Raw genomic sequence first — 27289 nt, forward strand, 5'->3', positions numbered from 1 at the left:
CGAGCCCGGGAGGGGGGGTTGTTCAAAACATAAAAAGGGTCTCCAAAACTCCACTCTCCAGCACAAAATTTCCTTTAACTAAATCTTGAAAGTTAGTGTCCTTTTTAACTCACCCCACCAAGGGTAGGCTCTCCAGCTTAGCTCTTATGTCGTTGCTTAGATCGTCTGCAGGGGGGGTGCGGACTTCCTTTTAGCACACCCCCCGGTCGTCTCCAATTCAGGGTAAAATTTTTAAAGTCCCAATCCGTCTTACTCACGGGTAATTCTTTCAGTCCAAATTTTCAAGGAAGAAAGTCAGCGCTCTCTGGTCATGGCTCGCGGCTTCGCTCCACCGAGGTAGCGGTCGACTCTCAGTGCCACGCCACCCCCGTATCCTCTCCGCAGCCTTTAAAAAGGCTCTTCGTGGATCAGGGGGGGCGCTTAAGGCACCCGCCGAGTCTTCAGTCCGCAGGCTTCCGCGCCTGCGGTTTTTAAGGGTCCCCGCGTCGCCGGCGCGGCAAAGACCCGTCCTCAGTAGAGCCGATTCCCTCCGCAGCTCGGAGGGAATCCGCCATTTCCAGATCGCGTCAACCCGGAAGTCTCTCCTGTATTCTCTCTGGGTCCTAAAAGTAAGTTAAATTAAGGAACAAAATGGAAGAAAAGTCTCCCATCCCTTCTTCCCTCTTTCACCGCCACCACCTGGGACAGGACAAGATAGGAAACTTTCCTGCCATGAACTTCCTGGAGTTAACACAGCATTCCCCAACCCTGTGCCCTCCAGATGTTGTTGGACTTAAAGTCCCATCAGCCCCAACCAGCATGGCCAGTGGTCAGGGACGGTGGGAACTGGAGTCTAAAACAGAAAAGCAAAATAAAGAAGAAAAACTCAACTGGATCAGCCCGGAGGCCTATTTACTCCATCAGCCTGTCCGCCCAGTGGCCATGGGAAGCCCACAAGCAAGACTTGCATGCCACAGCACTCTATATAGTCCTCATGACCAGAATTGAATGATAGCTTGATCACCCCTGATTTTTTCTATTCCCTCCATCACATATTCTTTCAACCCCCAACTAGGGCCCCTGAAGATCTGGAATTCAGTATCTGGAGTTTATTTAACAAAATATTCAGATGGACAATGGAGAGTAAAGAAGAGATAGCAACATCATTCCTGACCACTAGGCATGCTGGCTGGCTGGGACTGACGTGGGAGTTGTAGTCCAAAGCATGTGGAGGGCACCCCGTTGGCTGCCCCTGAGATAGGGGTTTGGGTGGTCATGCCAGCCAAATAGATGCTGAGACTTTAGACTACCTGTTACCATGGGAGCCTATCTCGTTTCTATATTGTCACCTATTCATAATTTTGAGAGAGCTGCCCATAAGGGGAGTCACCAGCGTGTTGGGGATGATGCCATGGAACCATCCTTGCTGCTTTGCTGCAGGGTGTTAGTGAGGTTTGGAAACCAGTGCCATCTTTGAAAGCCGCTGGATTTTGAAGCACTGCCACAGCACCCCAGCCTCTTCTGGTCCGGAATAAGTAGAAAAGGAAAGTGGTCATGAACCCAGTTTGCCCCTATTTTCTGTGATAGCAGACTTGTGTGTGTCCAAATGACCTTCAATCAGTGCGGCTTTCATTTTCCCCCAAACAAAGCATTAAAGGAGGAAAATAGGAGCCTCTGGAGACAACAAATTGTTTTGTTTTGTGTGGTGTGTTGTTTTTTTATCAAATAAGTTGAGTAGTGTTGTAGCAAAGTAATGCATAGTGTTTTGTTTTCCGTTCTCGTTTTGGAAACAGAAATTGCTGTGCATGGTAATAGTGGGCGGCTGGCATGTTTTACAACACTGCATCGAATCACGAAAATAAACAAGGCTACTAGATAGCCATGGCAACCATTGCACTTGGTCATGATGACCATAAACCCCTTGATGTCATCCTTGTTTGTTCCCGCCCACATGGACAAGGAAGGATGTGTCTGTCAGTTGCCAGGTTAAAATAGGTAAGCCCGAAAGCACACACAGCAGCCCTGTAAAGCTCTCTGGACTCTAATGCATCTTCAGACCACAAGGTTCCTGAAAATAGTTTTCTACCATTCCATGTGCACTATATTGAACTGTAAGCCCATAGGTGTATTTCCCAATACATGGGGTATTACATCTATAGATACATACATTTCATTGCCGGCTGTAGGAAGCAGGGTGTTCAATGTTTATATCTCTCTTTCCATATCATTTTTATCTTTATTTTTACAGGAGCTCTATAGGAAGGATTGCAACTTAGCTGCTCAGCTGCTCCAGTGTAGCAAGAATTACGACAGGGCACATAAGCTTTCTGAGGTAATGTAAACTAAACGCATCTCTGAAAATCACTTAAGCAGCTGCTGCTGCTGCGACTTGCTTCTACTCCTCAAGAGCAATGGAAGGGAGAGGGCGGGCAGGGGCAAATAATGGCAAGGCAACCGCAGTATCAGTGGAGGGTAACATATGAACCGTAGTCCACGGGATATGGTGTACCACTCATTAAAAGTCCTGCATACATCTGGTACACAGGCTGAGACCCTACATGTCCACGGACTGTCTCACCAGAGTGGTGCATGCTCTAGTTATCTCCCAATTGGACTACTGCAATGCGCTCTACATGGGGCTACCTTTGAAGGTTACCTGGAAACTACAACTAATCCAGAATGTGGCAGCTAGACTGGTGACTGGGGTCAGCCGCCGGGACCACATAACACCACATAACAGTCCTGAGAGATCTGCATTGGCTCCCAGTATGTTTCTGAGCACAATTCAAAGTGTTGGTGTTGACCTTTAAAGCCCTAAACAGCCTCGGCCCAGTATACCTGAAGGAGCGTCTCCACCCCCATTGTTCTGCCCAGACACTGAGGTTCAGCGCCGAGGGCCTTCTGGCGGTTCCCTCCGTGCGAGAAGCAAAGCTACAGGGAACCAGGCAGAGGGCCTTTTCAGTAGTGCTGCCCGCCCTGTGGAACGCCTTCCTATCAGATGTCAAAGAGATCAACAACTACCAGACATTTAGAAGACATCTGAAGTCAGCCCTGTTCAGGGAAGTTTTTAATGTGTGACATTGGCTGGGAAGACCCAGCCAGATGGGCAGGGTACAAATAATAAATTATTATTATTATTATTATTATTATTATTATTATTATTATTATTAGGAAGAGGATTCCTGGGATTATTGGGTGGCAAGGCAGCAAGGATAGGGTGGAAGTAAAGGAAGTATTTTCATAACTCAAGGACTGCAGGGCCAAACTGGAAGACTGAAGAGGGCCCAACAAGCCCAGTGATGCTTGTTGGACCAAAAGAAATTAAGTTCAACCCCACCCAACATTCTCTCCCTGAATAGGATGGCCATAGTAATCATGATCTTTCTTGTGAACTTCCTGGTGCTGTTTAGTTGGCTGTTTAGAGACACAGTGCTGAATTCCATGGACCTTAAGTCTGATGTAGCATGTACAGTTCTAATGTACTTATTGTCAGGCTTCCATCCCAGAACACAGCAGCGCTTACTTCAGAGTAAGGTCTTTATTCAAGCTAGCAGTGATACAGGCTTAATAGCAACCACAGGTCCAGGAGTCAGGAGTTCAGGGTCCACGGCAGGGCTTTCCGAACTGTGTGTCGCAACACGTGAGTGTGTCAGCTGCGGTTTGTAGGTGTGTCATGCAAACGCTCCCCATGCACCTTCCCGGGACTGGAAAGGGGTTAGTTTAACCTCCTGTTTGCAAGGAAAACTGAGTTACTGTGTCATGAAATGATGCATGTCTAAAAAGTGTGTCCTCAACATGGGAAGTTCGGAAAGCTCTGGTCCAGAGGGAGGAGCTGAACAAGAGGAGAAGGCAGCAGAAGGCTAGGGAAGTCTTGTAGCCACAAGCCCACCACTACCTTCATAGGTAGGGTCCATTGCACCTGTCATACCCTATAGATACTTCACTGAATAGGATTGTGCCTGGGGGGAGGCTGATATGAATCAGGGCCCTGACAACAGCTGTGTGCTAATGGTGGCATCAACTCTTGGTCTCCTGCTGCAGTGTGAAACTGGATCAAGCACCTCACATTTATTATCAATGGGAGCAAAGCACCCATTGAGAGCTCCCCCCTCCATGAAAATAGCAGGTGCCCCCCCCCATCTCAGGGTTACATTGGGTAGAAAATGGTTAAACTCTCACCTCACATGTACCAATATCTGAATCTGGACTGGGGACCCACGCTTGTTGTTTGTGAGAGAAGGATTTTACACTCAAGGGCAACCAGCACAATTGTGTAATTTAACACACACACATATTAATGTTAAACTAATGTGTAGTCAGTCCTTTTTTCCAGGGGGTACTCAGTGGTACACAGTTCTGGCACCTCTTTTTGTTGTTGTTAAAAAAATGTGGCACAGACTGTCACAACTTCATGGTGAGTACCAACACCTGTTTTTCTAGAGAGAGAGAAAAGCACTGTGTGTGGTTTAACACACCCCCTGCAATGAATTTGGTGCCTTAACCCTAGTAGTTGCTTCCTGGCAAGATGAGTGCTTTCATAAAACTCAAATTAAGATCAGTGCATTGCTCCTGCAAAACACTTCAGTTTAAAAAAGTAAAGCCTGCTGCCATGGACAGCTCCTCTCTCGCAAATGTCATGGCAACAAACTCTTTTCCTGAAAGCTACTTTCGGCATTTTGTTGTGCAGGGATGCCACAAAATCAGCTACTGTAACGCCATAAATCCACAAGCAATGTGAGTGCTTATCCTCCCTGCCTCCCTCCCCCCACTGTAGTCAGGGCCATTGCTGAGTCCGACCCTTATAAAAAATTGAGTGCAATTGTGTCCTTGGGGTGTTGTTCCAAAGCATGAGAGCTACAAGCTTTACATTCACAACGGAAACAAGTGAAAACAGAAGCTTGCAATTCTGGGTTGACAATTTGCAAGTGCATCTCTGTGTTCAACCGTGAAGGCTCAGCAGAGTGTATGAGTTCAGAGGAGGGGAAGCAAGGGAGGGCATAAATGTTAAAACATTGCAAATTACTGATAATAATTCAGTACGCAGCTAAAATCCTTAACTAGGCAGGGCAATTAACCATGTTTGTGTGCCTGAATTAATATTTCACTGATGAATGCAACTATATTGTTTCCATCCTTCCTTTAAAAAAAAGTCAGATTTGTGGCCTTCAGTAGCTAGGGCTTCTGGGTCACAAACGATGCCTTAAGACAGTAGTCACCAACCTGGTGTCCTCCATATGTTGTGGACTACAACTCCCATTAGCCCCAGCCAGCATGACCAATGGTCAGAGATGATGGGAATTCTACTCCACAACATCTGAACAGCGCCATGCTGGCTATTGCTGCCTTACTGAGCTCCTGATTTGACCACATTTCACCCAGCTTTCTCCTCCCACCTCCTGTTTATTACAGCTGCCATCTGAATTTCAGGAACGCGTCAGCATCCACCTGGAGAAGCACGGATGCAGCCTCTCAGTACCTCTGTGTCATACATCCTTTGCAGACAACATACCGACTTGCGTCATTGCTAAGGTCCTGGAAAAGCCTGACCCAAACAGCCTTTCTTCGCACTTGTCAAGCTCATCGAACAGAGATCTCGCCTTCCAGGACTCTGTCGGAAAGCTTGCCCAAAGGCCTCAATACAAGTCCGACATCTACTGTAGCGATACAGCTCTTTACTGCCCTGATGAAAGACGCAGGGAGAGGAGGCAGAGTGTTGACATGCAAGTCAAAGATGTTGGGTTCCTGAGGTCCCAGAATTCCACGGACAGCACCGTCGAAGAAGATGGCTTCCATTCCAGCTTCTCCCACGAAGCTTTCCCAGAATACGTTACCTCTCTGCCAACTTCTAGCTCCTACTCCAGCTTCAGCGTGACGTCCGAGGAGAAGGAGAACGCCCAGGCTAGCACGCTGACCGCCTCTCAGCAAGCAATCTACCTGAGCAGCCGGGATGAGATGTTTGAAAGAAAGCCATCTTCAGGTTATGACCACCAGGGGAGCCCGAGGTTTGCAAAGTCTAAGTCCATCCAGCACATGGAGCTGGCTGACGACAACAACTCCCCGACCTTCACTAGGACTATGTCGCCTTATGCAAGTGAGCCTTATCATTTCTCGGCCATAACTACCCAACAAGCTTTAGCATCGCAGAAGATGCACAGTGAGTGCAGGAACACCAACTTGTCCGAAGAGGACCTGCCGGGACGTTGGAAGCAGCTGAGCGTTGAGGATATCGGTGCGTATTCTTACAGGAACAGTGGCAGGCTTTCGCCCTGCAGTTTCTCGGAGCAGTACTACAGAAGTCCCATCAAGAAAGCCGACAGCCGGTCGAGTCCCATTTACGCCAGTTACAAAGGCGATAGCTTCTCAGAGGGAGACGACATCTGTCAGAGCAGGCTTGTGGATTCTTGCTTCCTGAGGACCGACAGTGGCCTGAACATTGACATCAGCACTAGCTGCAAACAGGACAAGCTGTCCTCCTCTTACAAAACGAAAGAGCCGAGAGACAAAATGAACGAAAGGATCACAGTCCAGGTGTGCAGTAGTAAAAGCATTGACGGAAGCCCGGTGTTGAAAAGAGAATACGTTGACGTCAGTCCGAACAGCTCAGCCGAGTCCCTCAACCAGAGTTCTATGGAGGCTTCAGAGATCCACCAGTCTTCCATTGAGCAAGGAAGCCATTCAAGCCTCCATAGCAAGCAGCAGCAGTTTCAACGGACTGGAAGTACAGGCTTAAGTCGGAAGGACAGCCTTACGAAAGCACAATTGTACGGAACCCTCCTCAATTAAACATCTTCCAAAGTTGCAATAAGGAGACAAACATCACAACGACAAAAGGTGACATTTGATACTTCTAGCATACGGTAGGCTTCTGAGCAACAGTATTACAAAATATATATTCATATTCACAATAGTACTGTTTTAAAGGGATGGGGGAAACCCAAATCTGATTATTTAAAAGGGGGGGGGGAAACAAAAAAACATTACGCGGCACTTTTCACACGATGACTTTTCCATCTTGGATACCAACCCTTTGCCCACTTTTATATCCTGAGATATTTTTATAAACAAATCAGTATTTATTAGACTGTCCTTAGTACTCTCAAGCGCTTCGAGTGACACTTTTTTGTCCCCTTCAAGTAGGTTTCTTATTTATTTTTTGTGCATGAGGCCACATGTGCCTGAATTCTTGGAGGAGAAGGGTTTAAAAAGAGAGGAGGGCGGGGAGCGAGAGAAAGAGAGCATCCTTATCACAAGGACAAATCAAATCTCTATATGATTCTTTAAAAGTTTGGGTTGTGTGTGGTGCAGGATGTACAAGAATGGTGATGTTATAAAGAAGTATATTTTTAAAAATGCAATGGAAACAAAAATGACCCACTAAGTTCTTTAATACAAATGTATTTCGGAGTATGAACAATTTTTGGGGGGCCGGGGATAAATGCACAAAATGATACAGATATTTTGGTTGGTCTGTCCCATTGTGTTTCTACTTTTCTGCCCTGTACACTACCTCAAAATTAATTGAGGGTTTCTTTGTCACTTATTTTTCTGTAGGCTTGCATTTATATTGTTTCAAATGCATGGAGTGTCATAATTAGTACTGTATTTTGCATTACTTAATAAAAGACACCAGTGGAAATGTTTTGATTTTTTTTTTATTTGATTTTTTATTTTTTGGTCATTAAAAGATGTTCTAAGAGAATGCTGTTAATGAGTATTGTGTTCAGCAGGGTCAATTTGGTACCGATGTAATGTTTATTAAGTCGCGTGAAGTTGCAAATACTGCATCTAGCGATGGAGGAGGAGTTTGATTCATTATCCCTATGGACTCCCCCATTCTATGTTTGTTCTGCCCAAAGATTCAAATCAAGATGAGCAATTAAGAGGGAGTCACAACTAGGTACGGGGGAGACAATTCCATTTGCATTTAAAGGTGAACCGAACTAATTCACATTTTCCGGAACATAGGAGCCAACTCCTGGGGCTAAAGTCCCTTTGCCCCACCCCATAAAATTGGGCCCCTCCAAAGTAGATGGGCAATGCCATTCAATTGGTCTGGGTGTGTCCCATCATGCAATCAATTATGTAGGGTGGGGCTTACCTGCCCCCCCATATTTTATTCAAGTTCTGAAACAAGATGTGAACTGAAACACAGACATCCCAAGAAATTTGCACGTCTCTGAATTTTGTATTGCAGTTCTCCAGCCAGGTAATGTGTAGAAAAATGCAAATACTATGATAAAGTGTGCAGTGCATATACAGTCGTACCTTGGTTTTTGAACAGCTTAGTTCTCAAACGTTTTGACTCCAGAACGCCACAAACCTGGACGTGACTTTTCTGGATTTGCGAACTATTTTTGGAAGCCGAACGTCTGATGGGGCTTCTGCGGCTTCTGATTGGCTGCAGGAGCTTCCTGCAGCCAATCAGAAGCCACACCTTAGTGTCCGAACGTTTTGGAAGTTGAACGGACTTCCGGAACGGATTCCGTTCGACTTCCAAGGTACAACTGTATTAATGAAAACAGCATACGAAAATGCATTATATATGGGAAAGTTGGTTTGCAAAAAAAAAAAAGTGAATAAGAGAAATTTGCACTTAAATGCTGAGTTTTTAAAAAGTTGCAAAGCGATGAGGAAATGTGGAGACCTTACCTTAATGTTGGACAAATGAGAAATCTGAATTGAAACATTTGCTCTTCCCGAATTACATCTGACCACTGGTCCAGCTACCTCTTTACAGCCTGCTCAATCCAAGGGCAGCCTATGTGTTCTGGCTCCAGCACAATAAGGTTATCATAAGCTAAATAAATTAGGTCAATAGCGCATTTTATGCACCACTGTCTCTTAGTCTGTTTCGAGAAGAAGCACTTCACACTTTGAAACAAGACTTTCTGTGCTTGGCTGGTCTTCAGGGAGGGCGCATAACTTCACCAAAGAACACATGTTTTGCACACACAAAGTCCTAGGTTCAATCTCTGGCTTCAAGTGTTCAAAGAACACTTGAAACAAAATGGTCAAAGGCCTGGAAACGATGCCTTATGAGGAACGGCCAAGGGAGCTGGGCATGTTTAGCCTGGAGAAGAGGAGGTTAAGGGGTGATATGATAGCCATGTTCAAATATATAAAAGGATGTCACATAGAGGAGGGAGAAAGGTTGTTTTCTGCTGCTCCAGAGAAGCGGACACGGAGCAATGGATCCAAACTACAAGAAAGAAGATTCCACCTAAACATTAGGAAGAACTTCCTGACAGTAAGAGCTGTTCGACAGTGGAATTTGCTGCCAAGGAGTGTGGTGGAGTCTCCTTCTTTGGAGGTCTTTAAGCAGAGGCTTGACAACCATATGTCAGGAGTGCTCTGATGGTGTTTCCTGCTTGGCAGGGGGTTGGACTCGATGGCCCTTGTGGTCTCTTCTAACTCTATGATTCTATGATTCTAAGAAGCCGAGGAAATCAGAGCAGACAATACTGGGCTAGACAGATAGTGTGGCCTATGCTGTTGCCTAAAGTGAAAGGCAGCATGTCCCCCCCCCCAATCCAATTCAGTGCACCAAAGCTAACCAGACTGGCAGCTGTATCTTTGGTCAACACCAGCAGTGGGATACCATCCTCCACCATTGGAGAAGGTAGCTTAGGGGGACAAAAAAAAACCCTGTCTTCCAATACCTCGCTTCTGCTCACTGCCCTGTACTAGCTTCTGTTGCCTGAAACATTCATCTTCAAATTCAAAGTGTTGGTGCTGACCTTTAAAGCCCTAAACTGCCTCGGTCCAGTATATCTGAAGGAGCGTCTCCACCCCCATCGTTCAGCCCAGACACTGAGGTCCAGCGCCAAGGGCCTTCTGGCGGTTCCCTCACTGCGAGAAGCCAAGTTACAGGGAACCAGGCAGAGGGCCTTCTCGGTAGTGGCACCCTCCCTGTGGAACGCCCTCCCACCAGATGTCAAAGAGAACAACTACCAGACTTTTAGAAGACATCTGAAGGCAGCCCTTTTTAGGGAAGCTTTTAATGTTTGATGTATTACAGTATTTTAATTTTTTGGGGAAGCCGCCCAGAGTGGCTGGGGAAGCCCAGCCAGATGGGCGGGGTATAAATAAATGATGATGATGATGATGATGATGATGATGATCTTACTCTGCCTAGTGGTAGGCCCAGTTCTGGCAGTGTGGAAAGAGTGAAAAAAACGTCTGCCTTTGTCTCCAAATAAAGTGGTACCTCGGATTACAGGCACTTCAGGTTACAGGCGCTTCAGGTTACGGACTCTGCTAACCCAGAAATAGTACCTCAGGTTAAGAACTTTGCTTCAGGATGAGAACAGAAATCGCACGGCGGTGGTGCAGCGGCAGCGGGAGGCCCCATTAGCTAAAGTGGTACCTCAGGTTAAGAACAGTTTCAGGTTAAGAACGGACCTCCAGAACGAATTAAGTTCTTAACCCGAGGTACCACTGTACAAGAAAATTACAGTAGGTGCAGTGGTGGAGCTTCATGCTCTGGCTCCGGGGGGCAGAGAGCAGGCAGGGCGGGACTGGCGCACATCCCAGAGGGATGGCATGCCGCCTGCAGGGGCGTGGCACACATCCTGGGGCATGGCGCCCAGTGTGAGCAGGGGGGCAGCCGCGTTGGCACCCCACCGGGATCGTGCTGCCGGGGGCAGGGCACTCCCCCCACCCCCCTCTTCCTCCACAGTGAGTAGGTGAAAGATAAACAATTACAGTGGTACCTTGGGTTAAGAACTTAAATCGTTCCTAAGGTCCGTTCTTAACCTGAAACTGTTCTTAACCAGAAGCACCACTTTAGCTTTAAAGTTCTTAGCCCGAGGCTAAGTTCTTTAGCAAAGTTCTTAACCCGAGGTACTATTTCTGGGTTAGCCGAGTCTGTAACCTGAAGCATCTGTAACCTGAGGTACCACTGTAATTCATCACCAGAAGGCTTGAGAATGGCCACCAGGGCCAGAGAGCACCCTGCAGTGGCCAGGGAAATGCGGTCTGAGTGAAATTCCTATGCTCCCCACTCCATAAGTGGGTGCAAAGGATATGGAGTCGGGGTGCAAAGCCTCCCTGTTGCACTCTACTAAGCCAAACCATCTCCCCAAATCTGCTGTGAATATGAGGTGCCTCCCCCGCTTCATTTTATCCTCATCAAAACACTGTATGAAGTAGGTTAGGCTGAGAGACAGTGAGTAGCTGAAGGCCACTCAGTGTGCTTCATGCTTGAGAGGGGATTTGAATCCAGGTCTCCCAAATTCTAATCCAGCACCTTAACCACTACGCCGTACCATAGGTCTTTCCCAGCACCAGATTCTTTTTTGACCAGGCCTAGGGACTGAAACTGGGGTTCATGGTACACAAATGTTACGCTCTGCCACTGTGAGCTGTTTAAACATTCCTTGCAGCGACACCACCCAAACTGAATGTACAGTGGTACCTTGGGTTACAGACGCTTCAGGTTACAGACTCCGCTAACCCAGAAATAGTACCTCGGGTTAAGAACTTTGCTTCAGGATGAGAACAGAAATCGCCCTGCGGTGGCAGCGGGAGGCCCCATTAGCTAAAATGGTACCTCAGGTTAAGAACAGTTTCAGATTAAGAACGGACCTCCGGAACGAATTAAGTTCTTAACCCGAGGTACCACGGTAGAATTCATTGTGCAAGATGGACAGGACAATCCAAAAGGACAGGGGGAGAAAGAACAGAAAGCAGATGAGCTTCTACCTCATATGTACAGTCTCATGCTGGAAGGACGGACGTGGGAGGCCCCATTTTGCACAACTATAGGATATATAAAATTTTCTACTCTGAACTTAAAATGTGCTTTGGTTATGTGTCCTCATCACCCCGAAGATTCTCCAGCTACAGCTTCCCCTACGGCATCAATCCTGTACCAGCCAAATCCAGGAGCATAGCCTCCTGAGGACAGTTTGACTAGACTTGCAGTTCCATCAAGCCAAGGATTTTATCCAATATTCCCTACGATTCGGTTTGTAACTGCCCTTTTTGCCTTTGAAAGCCTCCTGCTTAAAGAACCTGACAGATTAGAATTAACTTTGAGTTTGTCTAGGTCAATATTTTATTCCCAGATCAATAAATCTTCAGATTGGCTGCAATTCCCAAGCCACCTGCGGGCTCTGAGCAGTCATTCAGCGCAGTAAGTTATTTCATGCCAAAAAACAAGTTTCAAAGAAGTTAAGACTCATCTGATTGGAAGTGGGGGGGGGGGAATGCACTTCTGTGAGATTAATATACTTTTCATGGTCTCCAAAAGGTTAGCTATACATCACCCATACATGCCAAGTTTTTTCTCCAGTCTCCTAGGCCAGCTGATCAGCAGCTTCCATAGTGACTCCATCCTCACACAAAAAAAACTGTCCATATTGCACACAAGATTACACTTGGAGGATCCTTAAGTCTGGGGAAGAGGAACATTTTCTGACCCATTATCAAGCATTAAATTCAAGCAAATTAATTCAAATACAGCATGTGACATGCTGTCCCTTTACGCCTGACATTATATATTAAGTTGTATTCCACTAACTCAGAGTAGACCCATTAAAATCAATGGCTATGACTAACTTAGCTGCATTAATTTCAGTGGGTCTTCTCTGGTGGGGGGGGGGGGAGTTGAATACTGCCTAATGCCTTGATGTTATTTGATGGTGGATTTTGTAAAAAGGCCCATTATGATTTCTGCAACAGGGTTACTTTATCCGTCATCCTACAGCTGCCCAATCAGCGTGAAAGGGGAGGGGGGTTAGCCACTAAAACAGGCTTCCTCAACCTGCAGCCCTCCAGATGTTTTTGGCCTACAACTCCCATGATCCCTAGCTAGCAGGACCAGTGGTCAGGGATGATGGGAATTGTAGTCTCAAAACATCTGGAGGGCCGAGGTTGAGGAAGCCTGGCCTAAACGTCAGTCACTGAGGATTGCCTCCTAGGGTCATTCTGGAGAAGCCATGCAGGAAGACCTCCAAGGAGGACTTGTTCTGTAGGCTCCAAAGCTAAGCATTTAGGAACACAAGATGCTTCTGTTTCAAGAGGATGATGTACAAGTTCTGTTACGTACATTGGGACTTCATGGAAATCACTCTGAAATAAGATATTAGAGCACTCCAAGTCATTTGCCTATGTATGCAACTTTCTGATAGTAAGAGCTGAGCAGACTCACTCGGAAGATGGTAGACTCTCCTTCCTTGGAGGTTTTTGAGCAGAGGGTGGATGGCCATCTCTCATGGATGCTTTAATTGGGATTCCTGCATTGCAGGGGGTTGGACGAGATGACCCTCGGTGTCCCTTCCAGCTCTGCAATTATGGGGTGCCATGTTTCTATGTGCACAGAAGAGAGTAGGTCAAGCTGAAAGGCAACACATGGTGGGCTGCATTGATGGTTGCAATGCACTCCTAATTCTTATTCTTATGTAATCTTAGATAGTATAACATCTGAGAAAGGGGCATGGCGGTGACTGTCAAGAAGGGACCCTGCACATCTGAATTTGGCCCTACACTACTGCTCATAAGAACTGGTTTCCAAAAAAACCCCTCCCCAGAAGGAGGTGAGGCATGGCAATTACCGTATTTTACGCTCTATAAGACGCACCAGACAACAAGACGCACCGAGTATTTGGAGGAGGAAAACAAGAAAAAAAATATTCTGAATCTCAGAATCCAGAACACAAGAGGGATCGCTGTGCAGTGAAAGCAGCAATCCCTCTTGCTGTTCTGGCTTCTGGGATAGCTGTGCAGCCTGCATTCGCTCCATAAGACGCACACACATTTCCCCTTACTTTTTAGGAGGGAAAAGTGAGTCTTATGGAGCAAAAAATATGGTACTTGTATTGAAACAGCTTACTAGCATGAGTTTACAAAAGATAGTTAGAGTTTGGGGCATTATCACTTGATGGAACAGTCAATGTCACAACTGTGTTGATGCCGGGGAAGATAAAAGCATTTCCACGTACATTTTGCAGGCTGCCTTCAGATGATGACCGTTTGTACACTGCTGCCAGGGGTGGTGAGCAGGACGGATGGATCGCTGTAGGCTTTCCATCATGTCCTCACTTAGTGCGGGCAGAATGCCTTGCGGGTTTTCCCATTTACTTCCTTGGTTTCTACTCAGAAAGCATCCATGCGGGTGACAGGTTTTGCTTGGCAGGCTGGCAACATGGATTGACAACGAGAAGCGGCTTTCTTTTAGAAAGATGAAGGCAGCATGAAAAATTAAAGGAGTGTGATATAGAATGTGGCCTGTCTTTGCACGATGAAAGGCTGCTTCCAAAAGCTTGGTTTTTCAAGATTTCATCTTTTAAACATGGCTGGCGCTGCCAGAGTTTGTTTTGAAATGTTCTTTAAAGGGCTTCTATTTCCCATCAATATCTTATTAAGGGACTTGCAACAAACTGAAATCCTTGATATTACTATGTACCAGCTTTCTTTTAAAAATAATAATAATAATAAAATCTCTAGCCCTCCTAGAATGAAAGCTTTGGAGCAAAATGTGCAGGTACTAAGCAATCTTTGTGAAATGAGAGTTTGGTGTAGCCAGTTTGTGTATTTTTCCTGATACTGAGGAATGTTCCCTGTTGCTGTTAGACAGTGTGTGTGTGTGTGTGTGTGTGTGTGTGTGTGTGTGTGTGTGTGTGTGTAAAAATATTGTGCGATCGCCACAATCAGGAGCAGCAGGACACAGCTAACTTGCAAGACATAAGTATGCCAGAGTGGTAGTCTGTCTAATTCTAAATTTGTGTTATGCTGTACTCCTCTGGTAGCCATTTTGCATTATGCCAACCCCAACCCCATAGCAGCTACTTTGTGACTGGTGTTCCCAACCCTCTCCGAAGTTTTGAAATGTCCCCACTGGTCCAATAAGGTTGGCAACCATTGTGTTAAAATGTGGAGTGCTCCTATTCAGCATTCCTGTCTGACAGCTGTACCCACTTCCAGGAAACTCCATTCCATTTCCACCTCCCAGTCAACATTCCATGACCGCTGAGAATGCTCAGTCCTCATTGAACTGCTTTGGATTCCCCTTTCCCTTTATGGGAGCTTCTTATCTTTTTTCTTTCTTTATTTTACTTCTGTAAAATCTCAGAGCTTTGCAGTGCCTGATTTGCCATCTGCATAGGAACCGCCACTCATGCTGGAACATCAGAAATGGAGTAATTTGGTGCCTTTCTATCAGGCCCTTTCTCCAAGGACATGCAGGGAGCGGCCTCATTTTCTACTCACAATAACCCTGGGAGGTAGCCTAGGCTGAAAAATAGTCTGCTGCTCAAGGGAATCGATTGAATAGGAATTTAAACCTGGTCCAAATGAAGGAGGTGGGAATTTTTTTCGCCTGGTGGGCCAGATCCTTATCTCCCCTCACCCTCACCCCCCACCACCACCACCATTGGCCACATTTGAATGGTGAGTTGGACAACCCACATGTCAAAATGTCATGATAATAACAGATGACTGACACCTGTCAAAGTCCCTTGTGCAGTACTTCCCTAACCTCCATCAGCCAGCTAGTTGTCAGGTGCTTGGGAACTGCCCAATCAGCTAGCTGCCGAGCACTGAACAATGAGCTTTGCAGACCCTGAGCTTGGCACCTACCAAGCACCAAGCAAGGGTTAGGGCACGGCACTCCGAACCTGCAAAACCCCTTTCAGCCAAGCCCTGTCTTTACCTGCCCCACAGCCAATGTCATATATACGGTCCACAATAGAAAGTGTCCTTTCATACTCCATCACAGTGTGGTACGCTGGTTTGACATCTACTGATAGGAAGTGCCTACAGAGGGTGGTGAATACAGCACAAGATACTATGGGCTGTCCCGTGAATCCGCTGGATGACATCGCGGAAGAACGTTGCCTCAGGAGAGTGAGGAGAATTCTCAGGGATGATTCACACCCTGGCCGGCACTTTCTTGATCTCCTGCCCTCAGGCAGAAGATATAGAAGCATGATTAGTCGCATCAACAGGGTAAAGAACAGCTTCTATCCGTGGGCTGTTAAATGAATGGCTGTTAAATGAAGGCTGCTGAATGAAAAGATAACAACAGGGCAACTGACTTTCGGGTTTGGTGGGTGTGCGTCAGTAAACGAGGGGAATTAAGACTAAGAGAGCTGAGTGGGGGGGGGTGCTCGTGTAATCTCACTGTATACAAGTTGTACAAGTGACAATAAAGTATTTCAGTTTCAATCAAGATTAGAACAAGTGGTAATGGCTTGCCTAAACCAGCCATGTGGGTCAAATGGGGAGGGCTGGTGGGCCGGCCCTACTGTGACTCACTCCAGTGTTGTTGGAAGGCTATTTACACCATGTCTAGTTTGGTTTCAGCTTGCAAGTCCACAGCCAGGGACAAAGTTGTTCTTCATTCTTTTCCTACAGTCCCTAGAATCCCTTAGGTCAGGCATCCCCAACCTACGGCCCTCCAGATGTTTTGGTCTACAACTCCCATGATCCCTATCTAACAGGACCAGTGGTCAGGGATGATGGGAATTGTAGTCCGAAACATCGGGAGGGCCAAAGGTTGGGGGTGCCTGCCTTAGGTGCTTTATAAAGGAACAAATTGATAAATTAACAACAGCAAGGATGCATTCACATAAAGAGAAACCAGCTTCTATGGACTCGAACTTTGAGCTAAACTGAATTGGGCTTTCAGGTGCTCCATTTATTTATTTTTATTCAAAACATGTATTTTTTTAAAGTCCCATCATTAAAAAATGCCAAGGCAGTTTACAAGCCTGGTGACATCCTTCGCTACCCTCCAGTGGGGATGGAAAAAACCTGTCAATTTTGGTTCTCTCCGTTTCTCGTTTCCTCCACATTTCCTAAGCGGTATGCAATTAAAACCATCCATGTTCTTAGTGTGATTTTCTCCCAAGACGCATTTTTGTATGCAGTTTTTTACAAATGTACACATTTTCGTAAACAAAGCGCCCTAAAGCAATGCACTTTCATCTGTTGTTTTCTCTAGGAGCAAGTTCATGCACACAGGTGAGCATCACACCTCACTCTCTAAGGTGGGTAGAAGCTTCCTGGGCTTTGGGAAGGAGGGGCCAGGCCCCCCTGAAAGGATGCTGTAGCCCTCCTGTCTCCTTCCCAAAGAGGGGAGGGCTTTGGAAAGGTAGCAAGAGAGTTCTTGGACCCATTGGAGCATGGGTAGGCAACCTAAGGCCTGGGAGCCAGATCCGGCCCAATCACCTTCTAAATCCAGCCCACGGACGGTCCAGGAATCAGTGTGTTTTTACATGAGTCCTTTTATTTAAAATGCACCTCTGGGTTATTTGTGGGGCCTGCCTGGTGTTTTAACATGAGTGGAATGTGTTCTTTTATTTAAAATGGGTTATTTGTGGGGCATAGGAATTGTTTCATATTTTTTTCCAAAATACATGGTCCCCACATGGTCTGAGGGACAGTGGACCAGCCCCCTGCTGAAAAGTTTGCTGACCCCCGCATTGGAGCATCGCACGTCCCTCCCTAAACCGGGCAAAAGCTTCCTGGGCTTTGGGGAAGAGGTGCCAGGGAACATTTAGGGGAATAGCCTAGTCCCCCTAGACCGCTGACCACACACCTCTGATTTGTACCTACAGATGTAAATTAGCAACTAAGATGACGGGATATGTATGTGTGTGTGCCTGTCGCAAATAAAGCCTAGCTTAATGCTCACAACAGCTCTGTGGTCTAAAAATAGAAACAGCAGCAGGTCCTCCATTAATTACTCTCCTCGGTTTCCAGCATCAATAGTTGTCTGCATCGTTTTATCTTCCCCACAGGGTGTTTCATAGCAACACAGAAAGCACTCCGCATGGATCCGAAACCCAGAGCAACCGTGTCACACCTCATGCATGGCTGGAATTTAAAACCCATTGGAGCCATTGACTTGCATGGAATCAGTAACAGAGCCAACCTGGAGCCAAAGCAGTGAGGAAAACAGGCAAGGAGCCAGGGACCTCTATAATTAAACCCAAGGGTTGCTGCTTGGCCAGTTTGAAACCAGTCTGAAACCTGGTGCATTATTTTATTTTTTTTAATTGGTTGGCTTCCAAAAAATGTTCAGAGCTCAAGAGCGAACACTTGGAGACTTGAAAATTCCTCAGCCTTGAATAAATGCATGGAAATGAGCGAAATGGTCCCTAACTCAGTGGTAGAGTGTGTGCTTTGCATGCTTAAAAGTCCCAGAGGGATGGTGCTTGTAACCCCCAATTAATCACAGGCTGCAGGGCTGGGAAAGATCTCAGGATGCTGGAGAAAGGGAGATAGTCAACAAATAGAAATCCGACTCTCTATAAGGAAGGTTCCTATGTTCATGGCTCGAAGGGGCTGATATTTCATAGCAACCTAGGAACTTAGGAAGCTGCCATGTATTCAGCTGGACCACTGGACCATCTAGCTCAAAAGAATCATAGAGCTGGAAGGGTCCCCAAGGGTCTTCTAGTCGAACCCCATGCCGTGCAAGGATCTCAACTGAAGCATCCATGACAGGTGGCCATCCAACCTCTGCTTAAAAACCTCCAATGAAAGAGAGGCCATCACCTCCTTAGGGAGTCCTTTCCACTGTCAAACAGCTCTTACCGTCAGAAAGTTCTTCCTGATGTTAAGTCCGAATCTCCTTTCCTGTAACTTGAAGCCATTAGTTCAAGTCCTACCCTCTGGAGCAGCAGAAGAGAAGAGAAGCACGCTCCATCTTCCATGCGACAGCCCTTGAGCTATTTGGAGGCTATCATAGAATTATGTAATTGGAAGGGACCCCAAGTGTCATCTGGTCCAGCTCCCTGCAATGCAGGAATCTTAACAAAAGCCTCCATAACAGGTGGCCATCCAAGCTCTGCTTAAAAACCTCCAAGGAAGAAGAGTCCTAGTCTCTATGTTGCCTGAGATCTTCAGGGGAAGGGTGCTATACCAATTTAATAAATAATAATAACAGTAATGACTTGTTTGATATATTGCAATGAATATGTGATGGCCTGGGACTCGGGCTCAGACTCGGAACCAGAGGGGTTTCAGTCTGCACCGGATCCTTTGCCTCAGGCATCATCTGAACCAATCCTGGGGCCTGATCCTGAAGAGTCCCAGTCTGCACAGGTTCCCCTGCAACAAACACCAGCTGGGCTGAGTCAGGGGCCTGAGCCTGCCCTGGCTCCAGATGCAGGGATTACCTCGTTGCATTCAGCTGGGCCATCACTTACAGCTGCTCCACTACCGGTTGGGTCAGGGGAGGCTGAGGCGGCTCCTGGGTCTAGTAACCCACCAATGTCTCCTGAGTTGCAGAGACTTAGGTCTGAGAGGAGGAGAGACCTGAGTACTCGCAGGAGGAGTGCTCGCCTTTGGGCAAAACAGGGAGGTGAGTCACCGGGGGATCAGGACCGGCCGTTACCATGACAAAGATAAAAGGCGACTTCCGGGTTAGGGCCATCGGTAATGGCGGAATTCCTCTGAATAAGAGGAACCTGCTCCGTGGAAATCGGGTCTGGTCGCCGCGGCGAAGGCGGAGACCCTTCAAAAATCACAGGCGGGTGAAGCCTGTGAATGTGGGATTTGGCGAGCACCATCAGCGCCTCCCCTACTCGCGAGGAAACCCGTTTTCGGGGATCCGGAGCAAAGTAGGGTGAGCGGCGTGGTGCTTTGAATCGACTGCTACTTCCACGGAGTGAAGCCACACAGCCGTTGCCGGAGAGCGCTGACTTTTTCCTGTGGACAATTGGATCTAAAAGTAACTACCCGTGAGTAAAGTGAAGAATCAGAGTTTCAAAAGTTGAATTTGGCAACGAACGGGGGGAGGCTTAAAACAGGAAGTCCGCCTTCTTCCTTTGTAAATAGTCGGAAGCAAACAGGCTTAAGCTAAAGCCTTGGAAGACTATCTTAAACGTTTAAATTTCCAGCATTAAAAATAGCGGAAAGAAGCTAAATTTCCATCACTCAGAACCTGGGAACAGGCTGCCATTAAGACTGTTGTACTTTGGAGTGTTGCATAGACTGTGAATAGACCGTTCATTGACAGCTAGTGAAACAAGAGTGATACATTGTCTCAATTATTCTCTTTTGACTACAATAAGGACTAAAAGGAGTAAAAGCAACTGAGTAATAGTAACTGAGCCTTGATACTAAATATATTGGCGCAACTGTGTTTTTAAAAAGTGACATTTTGGACTAACACAATATAATTAGTAACTATTTCCCTCTAGAGGAGGGTTTTGAAATTGCTACAAGGGTTGGAATTTTCCAATTCTAAAGATAAGACTCTGGGACTGTGGAATTGACCTTGAAGGGTTTAAGTGTTATGGCAGATGGAAAAGAAAAAATAGACCCGCCAATCCAAGACAAAACAACAAGGTCTGGGAAGTCTTGGCAGCGAAGAGCTTCTACATCTGGCCCTCCTGCCCCATCTGCAGCTGTATTAACGCACTCTAAACCAAAAGGAATGATATCAGAAGAGGCCTTGGCATTTGCATTAAGCAAGATAAATGAATCATTGGAACAAATGAATAAAAAATTATTTTATTTTATTTATTTATTTTTAATATTTTTTATTAACTGGCCAATCACATCAAATTAAATCACATCACATAAAATTCCAAATTACAAAGCCAAATTTTTAAATTTTGTTGGGGGAACCCATACTTCAAGATCCAAAGGGGGATTCAAATCATCTTCTTATAAGGGAAATGATATATAATGAAATGAAAAAGGTACTTAAATGTACCTTCCCTAAGAAACCAGAGGCCTTTCTCTTGGGCATTGTCGGCCAATTGGTGTCAAAGAAAGATAGAACATTTTTTGTGTATGCTACAACAGCAGCAAGAATACTCATAGCAAAGTATTGGAAGACACAAGATCTACCCACTCTGGAAGAATGGCAGATGAAGGTGATAGACTACATGGGACTGGCTGAAATGACTGGCAGAATCCGAGACCAGAGGAAAGAGACGGCGAAAGAAGATTGGAAGAAATTTAAAATTTATCTTAAGAGATATTGTAAAATTAATGAGTGTTAAAATGTTATGATTATAGAAAGTAAGTGGATTACAGTTGTAAAGATTAAGTTAAAAGAAAAGAAAAGAATACAACTAGATAAAATTAAGGGTGAGGATTTGCTGAATTAAATTTGAAATTGGAATGCAGAAAGGGGAGGTATGAGGAGGTCGGTGAAGTAAGTTTTAAGAAAATAAGGTTTTGAAATTATACTTGTTTGTTTTTGTGCTTGTTTGTTTGTTTGTATGTTTATATAATTTGTGAAAATTCAATAAATATTATTATAAAAAAACAACAACAAATCATCTTCTTATTACTGCATTAATGTCCAAATCAGTCCCAATCAGTCCAAACAGAGTTCATAGTTCTATCCAATCTTATCTTGGTGTTTCCACATCATATCTTATTCATATAATTTCTCTTTTTCCTTTACAATCTCTTCTGTTAGTCTCCTTAAACCAATAAGCAAATATAATAATCCTGTGTGAATTTCCCGTTCTTCCAATCTAAGTCCAGATGGTTTCCAGATATCATCTCTTTTGTAGAGAACATCGCTCTTTCCATCATAAATTAGGCAGTTGTCACTCTTAAGTCCCACTGAGGAGTTAATCCACAATATGTAAACAACTCTGTTTCTCTCTTTCTCCTCCCAGACTCAAAAGCTCCAACAGTGCCTCCCAAAATGGCGACGGCATTTTTAACTGCGTCATTCCAAAACTCTTAACTTTCCAGCTTCGTCTTGAAACATTGCTTTGGTTCAAAAATTTATCTCCACACAGCCTTAAATCCACAACTTAAGTCCTTAAAACGACATTTCTGACTCATTAGGGGAGGAGATTCTTGTTAATCACATAGAAAAATAAAGGAGGGTTTTTTCCCCCTCCCCCCTCAGTCATTTGCCGTACCGTATCTTGACGTATCTTCTCATATTTTTTTCTTGTCTTGTTTTATCAGAGATCTCTTCTGTCAGCAGTCTTTACTGCCCCTCTTTCCTTGAAGTATGTGCAATTTATCTCGTCCAAATTGTTTCTTTTGAAGATTCTTGCAACTAGTGGCACGGATCAGAGACGGAATCGAGGAGTGCCGGAATCCCACAGGAGGGCTTTGTGCCTAGTGCCCCCATCCCCACAAATTCGAGGGTGGTATAGGGCACAGCAGGCAAGGGCCGCCCCCTCCACAATCCTGGAGGGGTTAAGGAGGCTAATTACCCCCATCATAGCCTCCAAATTACCTCATGTGGGTTGGAGAGATGTTATTGTCAGCCATCTTCCGATGCACCCCCTAGTGGCCCCCCAATGAATAAAAAATTAGATCAGAATACACAAAGTATAAAATTTACGGCATGTAATGCCCTAAGAGAGAATATTATGAAAATGATTTATAGGTGGTACATGACCCCAGGCAGGTTTTAAGTTGAACAAGACGAAAACTAAGGTTTTAGAGAAAAATCTAACTGAGATCGAGAGAGATAAGTTTCAGAAGGAGACAGGATTAACACTGGTTAAGAAAGTGAAATATTTAGGGGTTAATATGACCGCTAAGAATGTGAATTTATTTAAGGATAATTATGAAAAATGTTGGACTGAAGTGAAAAAAGACTTAGAAATATGGTCAAATTTGAAGTTATCGTTGTTAGGTCAAATTGCTGTGATAAAAATGAATGTACTGCCAAGAATGCTGTTTCTGTTTCAAACATTGCAAATTTTGGACAAAATGGATTGTTTCAAGAAGTGGCAGAGAGATATCTCTAGATTTGTCTGGCAGGGCAAGAAGCCTTGTATAAAATTTAAGATATTAACTGATGCTAAAGAAAGAGGTGGATTTGCCCTGCCAGACCTTAAGCTTTATTATGAATCAGCCGCTTTTTGTTGGCTGAGAGAATGGATGCTTCTTGAAAATACTGACGTGTTGGATTTGGAAGGTTTTAACAATGTATTTGGTTGGCACGCATATCTGTGGTATGACAAGGTTAAAGCACATAAAGCGTATAAAAACCATATTGTCAGGAAAGCACTGTTTAATGTCTGGATAAGATACAAAGATCTGTTAGAAAATAAAACCCCAAGATGGCTGTCACCAGTGGAAGCAAAGGCTCAGAAAAAACTCAATATGGAGGCCAAATGGCCGAAGTATTGGGAAATTCTGGAGCAAGAGGGAGATAGACTAAAACTGCAGAGCTTTGAAAAATTAAAAAACAGAGTGCGAGACTGGCTCCATTATTATCAAATAATGGAGGCATATAATTTGGACAAAAAATTAGGCTTCCAGGTGGAAAAATCAAAATTGGAAACAGAATTGTTAGACCCCAAAGTTAAGAATTTGTCAAGAATGTATAACTTGCTGTTGAAATGGAATACTCAGGATGAAACGGTGAAATCTGCTATGATCAAATGGGCACAAGATGTTGGACATAACATTATGATGGCTGACTGGGAACAGTTATGGACCACAGGTATGACGTTTACGGCATGTAATGCCTTAAGAGAGAATCTAATGAAAATGATCTATAGGTGGTACATAACACCAGTCAAGCTTGCAAAAATCTACCATTTGCCTGATAACAAATGTTGGAAATGTAAGGAGACTGAAGGTACATTCTTTCACCTTTGGTGGACGTGCCCAAGGATTAAGAACTTCTGGGAGATGATTTATAATGAAATGAAAAAGGTATTTAAATATACCTTCCTGAAGAAACCAGAGGCCTTTCTCCTGGGCATAGTCGGCCAATTGGTGCCAAAGAAGGATAGAACTTTTTTTATGTATGCTACAACAGCAGCAAGAATACTCATCGCAAAGCACTGGAAGACACAAGATTTACCCACCCGGGAAGAATGGCAGATGAAGCTGATGCACTACATGGAATTGGCGGAAATGACTGGCAGAATCCGAGACCAGGGAGAAGAGGCGGTGGAAGAAGATTGGAAAAAATTCAAAGTATATTTACAGAAATATTGTAAAATTAATGAATGTTAGAATGATGCTGGAATGAAGTTACATGGTTTTAGCAGAAATGTTATAAAGAACTAAGTAAAAATAGATTGTTAATGGGCCAAAGTGTAAAATTTAAGGTCAGATTGTGTTAAGATAAATTATAGAACAAAAATTGAGAAAGATGGAAAGGATTTGCTGAAATAGCTAATTGAACAAGAATACAAAAAGGGAGGTGTGAGGAGGTCGATGATACAAGTAAATGAAAGGTAGAGATGATATTGGATGTGTTTTTTGAATGTTTTTGCTTTTCTTGTTGTTTTGTTGTATTGTGGTTTTTTTTGTTTTTTTCTTAGTTTTCATGTATTGTGAACTTTTTACTGTTTTTTTCTTTTTTTGTAATTATTAAACTTTTAATAAATATCTTTTTTTAAAAAAATAAGACAAAGATAAAAGGCTGTCGGACCCTGCCCCAGGTTGCAGGAGCAACATTGCTGTATGCCAGACGCTGCCCGAGATCCTGTACCTGTCCTTGCCTGGTTTCCTGCCTTGTGTCCTTGTGCCTTGACCCTGTCGGACTAACTCCTAGCGGAACCCAAGGATTCTGGGCTGGACTTGGATCGCGGTTCATGGGTTACCCCTGGGCCCAGCACAGAACATATGCCAAGTCAGACCACTGGTGCATGCATTGTCTGAACCCGTGGTTCCCAACATGGGGCACACGCCCCACAGGGGGGCAATTTGATTTTTAAGGGGGGCAAATTGTAAGCTTGTTTAGACCATGTTAATGGCCTTTTAGGCTTCCTCCACATGAATAGGATTTTTGAATAATAAGAATTATATGTCACCGGGGGGGGGGGATTAGGATTTTAGAGATGCTTAGGTGGGGCATGGCCAAAAAAGGTTGGGAACCACTGGTCTAAGCCAACTAACAGCAGCTCTTCAGGATTTCAGACAGAGAGTCCTTCCCAACCCTACCTGTAAGAAGAAGAAGAAGAGGAGGAGGAGGAGGAGGAGGAGTTTGGATTTGATATCCCGCTTTATCACTACCCTAAGGAGTCTCTAAGAGGCTCACATTCTCCTTTCCCTTCCTCCCCCACAACAAACACTCTGTGAGGTGAGTGGGGCTGAGAGACTTCAGAGAAGTGTGACTAGCCCGAGGTCACCCAGCAGCTGCATGTGGAGGAGCAGAGACGCGAACCCAGTTCCCCAGATTACCAGTCTATCACTCTTAACCACTACACCACACTGGCTCTACCTGGAGATGCTGGGAGTTGAACCTGAGACCTTCCGCATGCAAAGCAGGTGCTCTGCCATTGAGCTACAGCCCTTTCAAAGCTGAGACATCCATATTTCAAAAACAACTGGCACCAGTGATTTCTGACTCCCGCAGTCACGTGGCTCATGCTGAAAAGCCACTTCCCTGTGTTTGAAGCCACTTCCCAGGCCACTGGTGTGCAAGGTATCTCTGCAACCCACACAGTTTATATGTGCATACATATTGATATAGGTTCTGGGTGCCAGAGTATGTGGGTGCAAGTCACCCATAATGCTTGGATTCAGTGAGAGTTAGGAGTAATCAAGGTCTGACTAAACCGGGTGAAACACAGAAATTCCTGAGCTCAACTGATGCTAAAGAGCCAGGCCAGGTTGGCAGCGCTCACTAGGTGCGGACGAAAGAACACGATGGCTGGTCACTAACCCATCAATGAAAACCATTGACAAGGCAAAAGACTCTCTGCTGGACACAGACGGGAGAAACCCTGTTCTGAGCTTTAGCCAATTAGCAATAAAATAAAATAAAATACCAGAGTTGGGAGGGGGAAGATGTCAGAACTGCAGTGGGCGATGAGGTAAGTGAGCAGGAATAAGTGTCCCTTTTGCAAGCTGGAGGGTGGGGTGAACAAAGTCTGTTTTATGCTGCAGAGAAGGTCAGACATGATGTTTGAGGGCTCCAGGAATCTGAGGCTTTAGCAAGGGCAGGAATGGACCCTCTTGGGATGCGAATGCTCTGCCCTCTCTCCATATAGACTAAGGTTGTATATATGTGTAAATAAAACTATATATCATAAAAACACCACAGTCTCCGCTGTGCCTCCTTTCCAATCGTAACATGGACCCTGGGTATTCACCCCTGAAATCTCACACTGTGGTGGAGATAGGAGTAGCGTGTAACAATATATAACCAATGTGATAAATGTATGACATGCAACCTACTGTACTAAATGAAGGTGTATTTGGGGATTTTGTTGCTAGCTACGAGGCACAGGTAAGTGTCAATGAAGCAGAAATCGGAGATTATAGAAGTAAGATGCCGCAACTGCGCATACTTGCTTGCTGCTTCTGAGCAAGTAGCTGCATCTATCCAGACTACACCCCCCCATTCCACAGGATTATATCTCTCAACTCTCTCCCCCACCTCCTCATAATTACAGCGGACAATTCTGCTGCTGAAATTTCCATGGGAGGGTGGGCAAAAGAATAATTAAACAAAGCAGGAAGCAAATTTGTTTTACAGGGCTCAAGAGACCCATGTGGACGAACACACATAGGTCCAGATGATCACATTGAAAGAACTGCAATATCACACACAGGGTCTCCCTATCCAGCCAGACTGAGATGGGTGGAGAGAGGCATTCTAACATGCAGGGATGCTAACCGGTCCGAAAGGCTCAGAGTTGATGTGAGTTGGAGGTTTCAATCCTTCCCTACTTTTAGAGCTGGCTGGCATCAGAGAAAGAGATAGATCTCATACTAAGTTTTAAGGCACACTTCCCTTCCAGCATGCTGTACTGGATGGTAGGGACGAGGGTGGAGCTGTGGTCTAAACCACTGAGCCTCTTGGGCTTGCCAATCAGAAGGCCAGTGGTTCAAATCCCTGTGATGGAGTGAGCTTCCGTTGCTCTGTCCCAGCTCCTGCCAACCTAGCAGGTTGAAAGCACACCAGTGGAAGTAGATAAATAGATGCCACTGTGGCGGGAAGGTAAATGGCATTTCTGTGCTCTCTGGTTTCCGTCATGGTGTTTTGTCGCACCAGAAGTGGTTTAGTCATGACCCGGAAAGCTGTCTGTGGACAAACGCTGACTCCCATCAGCCTGAGAGATGAGCTCTGCACCCCATAGTCGCCTTTGATTGGACTTAACCATCCAGGGATACTTTACCTTACCTGGTGCATGCATGCTTTCAGGTAAATAAAAGGGACAAGTGAATGCTCTCACAAGAAGCCTTGCAGCCTTTTAATATTTTATCATCATTTCTCTTATGAAGACTTCACTGCATCAGACCAAAGCTGATGTAGCCCAGTTGACTGTGCAACAGTCAACCAAATGCCTATATGAAGCACACAAGCAGGACTTGAGTGCAATAAGCATTCCCAGCAACTCATATTCATTAGAGGCATGCTGCCTCCACTACTGGAGAAGGTGCACGGCTATCATGGCTG

The 27289-nt window shown here is 45.2% G+C and overlaps 1 protein-coding gene across 1 annotated transcript in view; it reads left to right on the forward strand.

The window, feature by feature from the left end:
* BEGAIN (brain enriched guanylate kinase associated) overlaps window positions 1-6936 on the forward strand; it is a 194037-nt gene extending 187101 nt beyond the window's left edge. The window contains exons 7-8 of the mRNA XM_081194994.1: window positions 2228-2311; window positions 5389-6936. Of these exons, the coding sequence (XP_081051120.1) occupies window positions 2228-2311; window positions 5389-6762 (1458 nt within the window). The 3' untranslated portion in view covers window positions 6763-6936. The remainder of the gene's footprint in view (window positions 1-2227; window positions 2312-5388) is intronic.
* The last annotated feature ends 20353 nt before the right edge of the window (window positions 6937-27289 follow it).

This window comes from Podarcis bocagei, assembly GCF_964188305.1.
Source record: "Podarcis bocagei genome assembly, chromosome: 1".
In the NCBI taxonomy this organism is placed as follows: domain Eukaryota; kingdom Metazoa; phylum Chordata; class Lepidosauria; order Squamata; family Lacertidae; genus Podarcis; species Podarcis bocagei.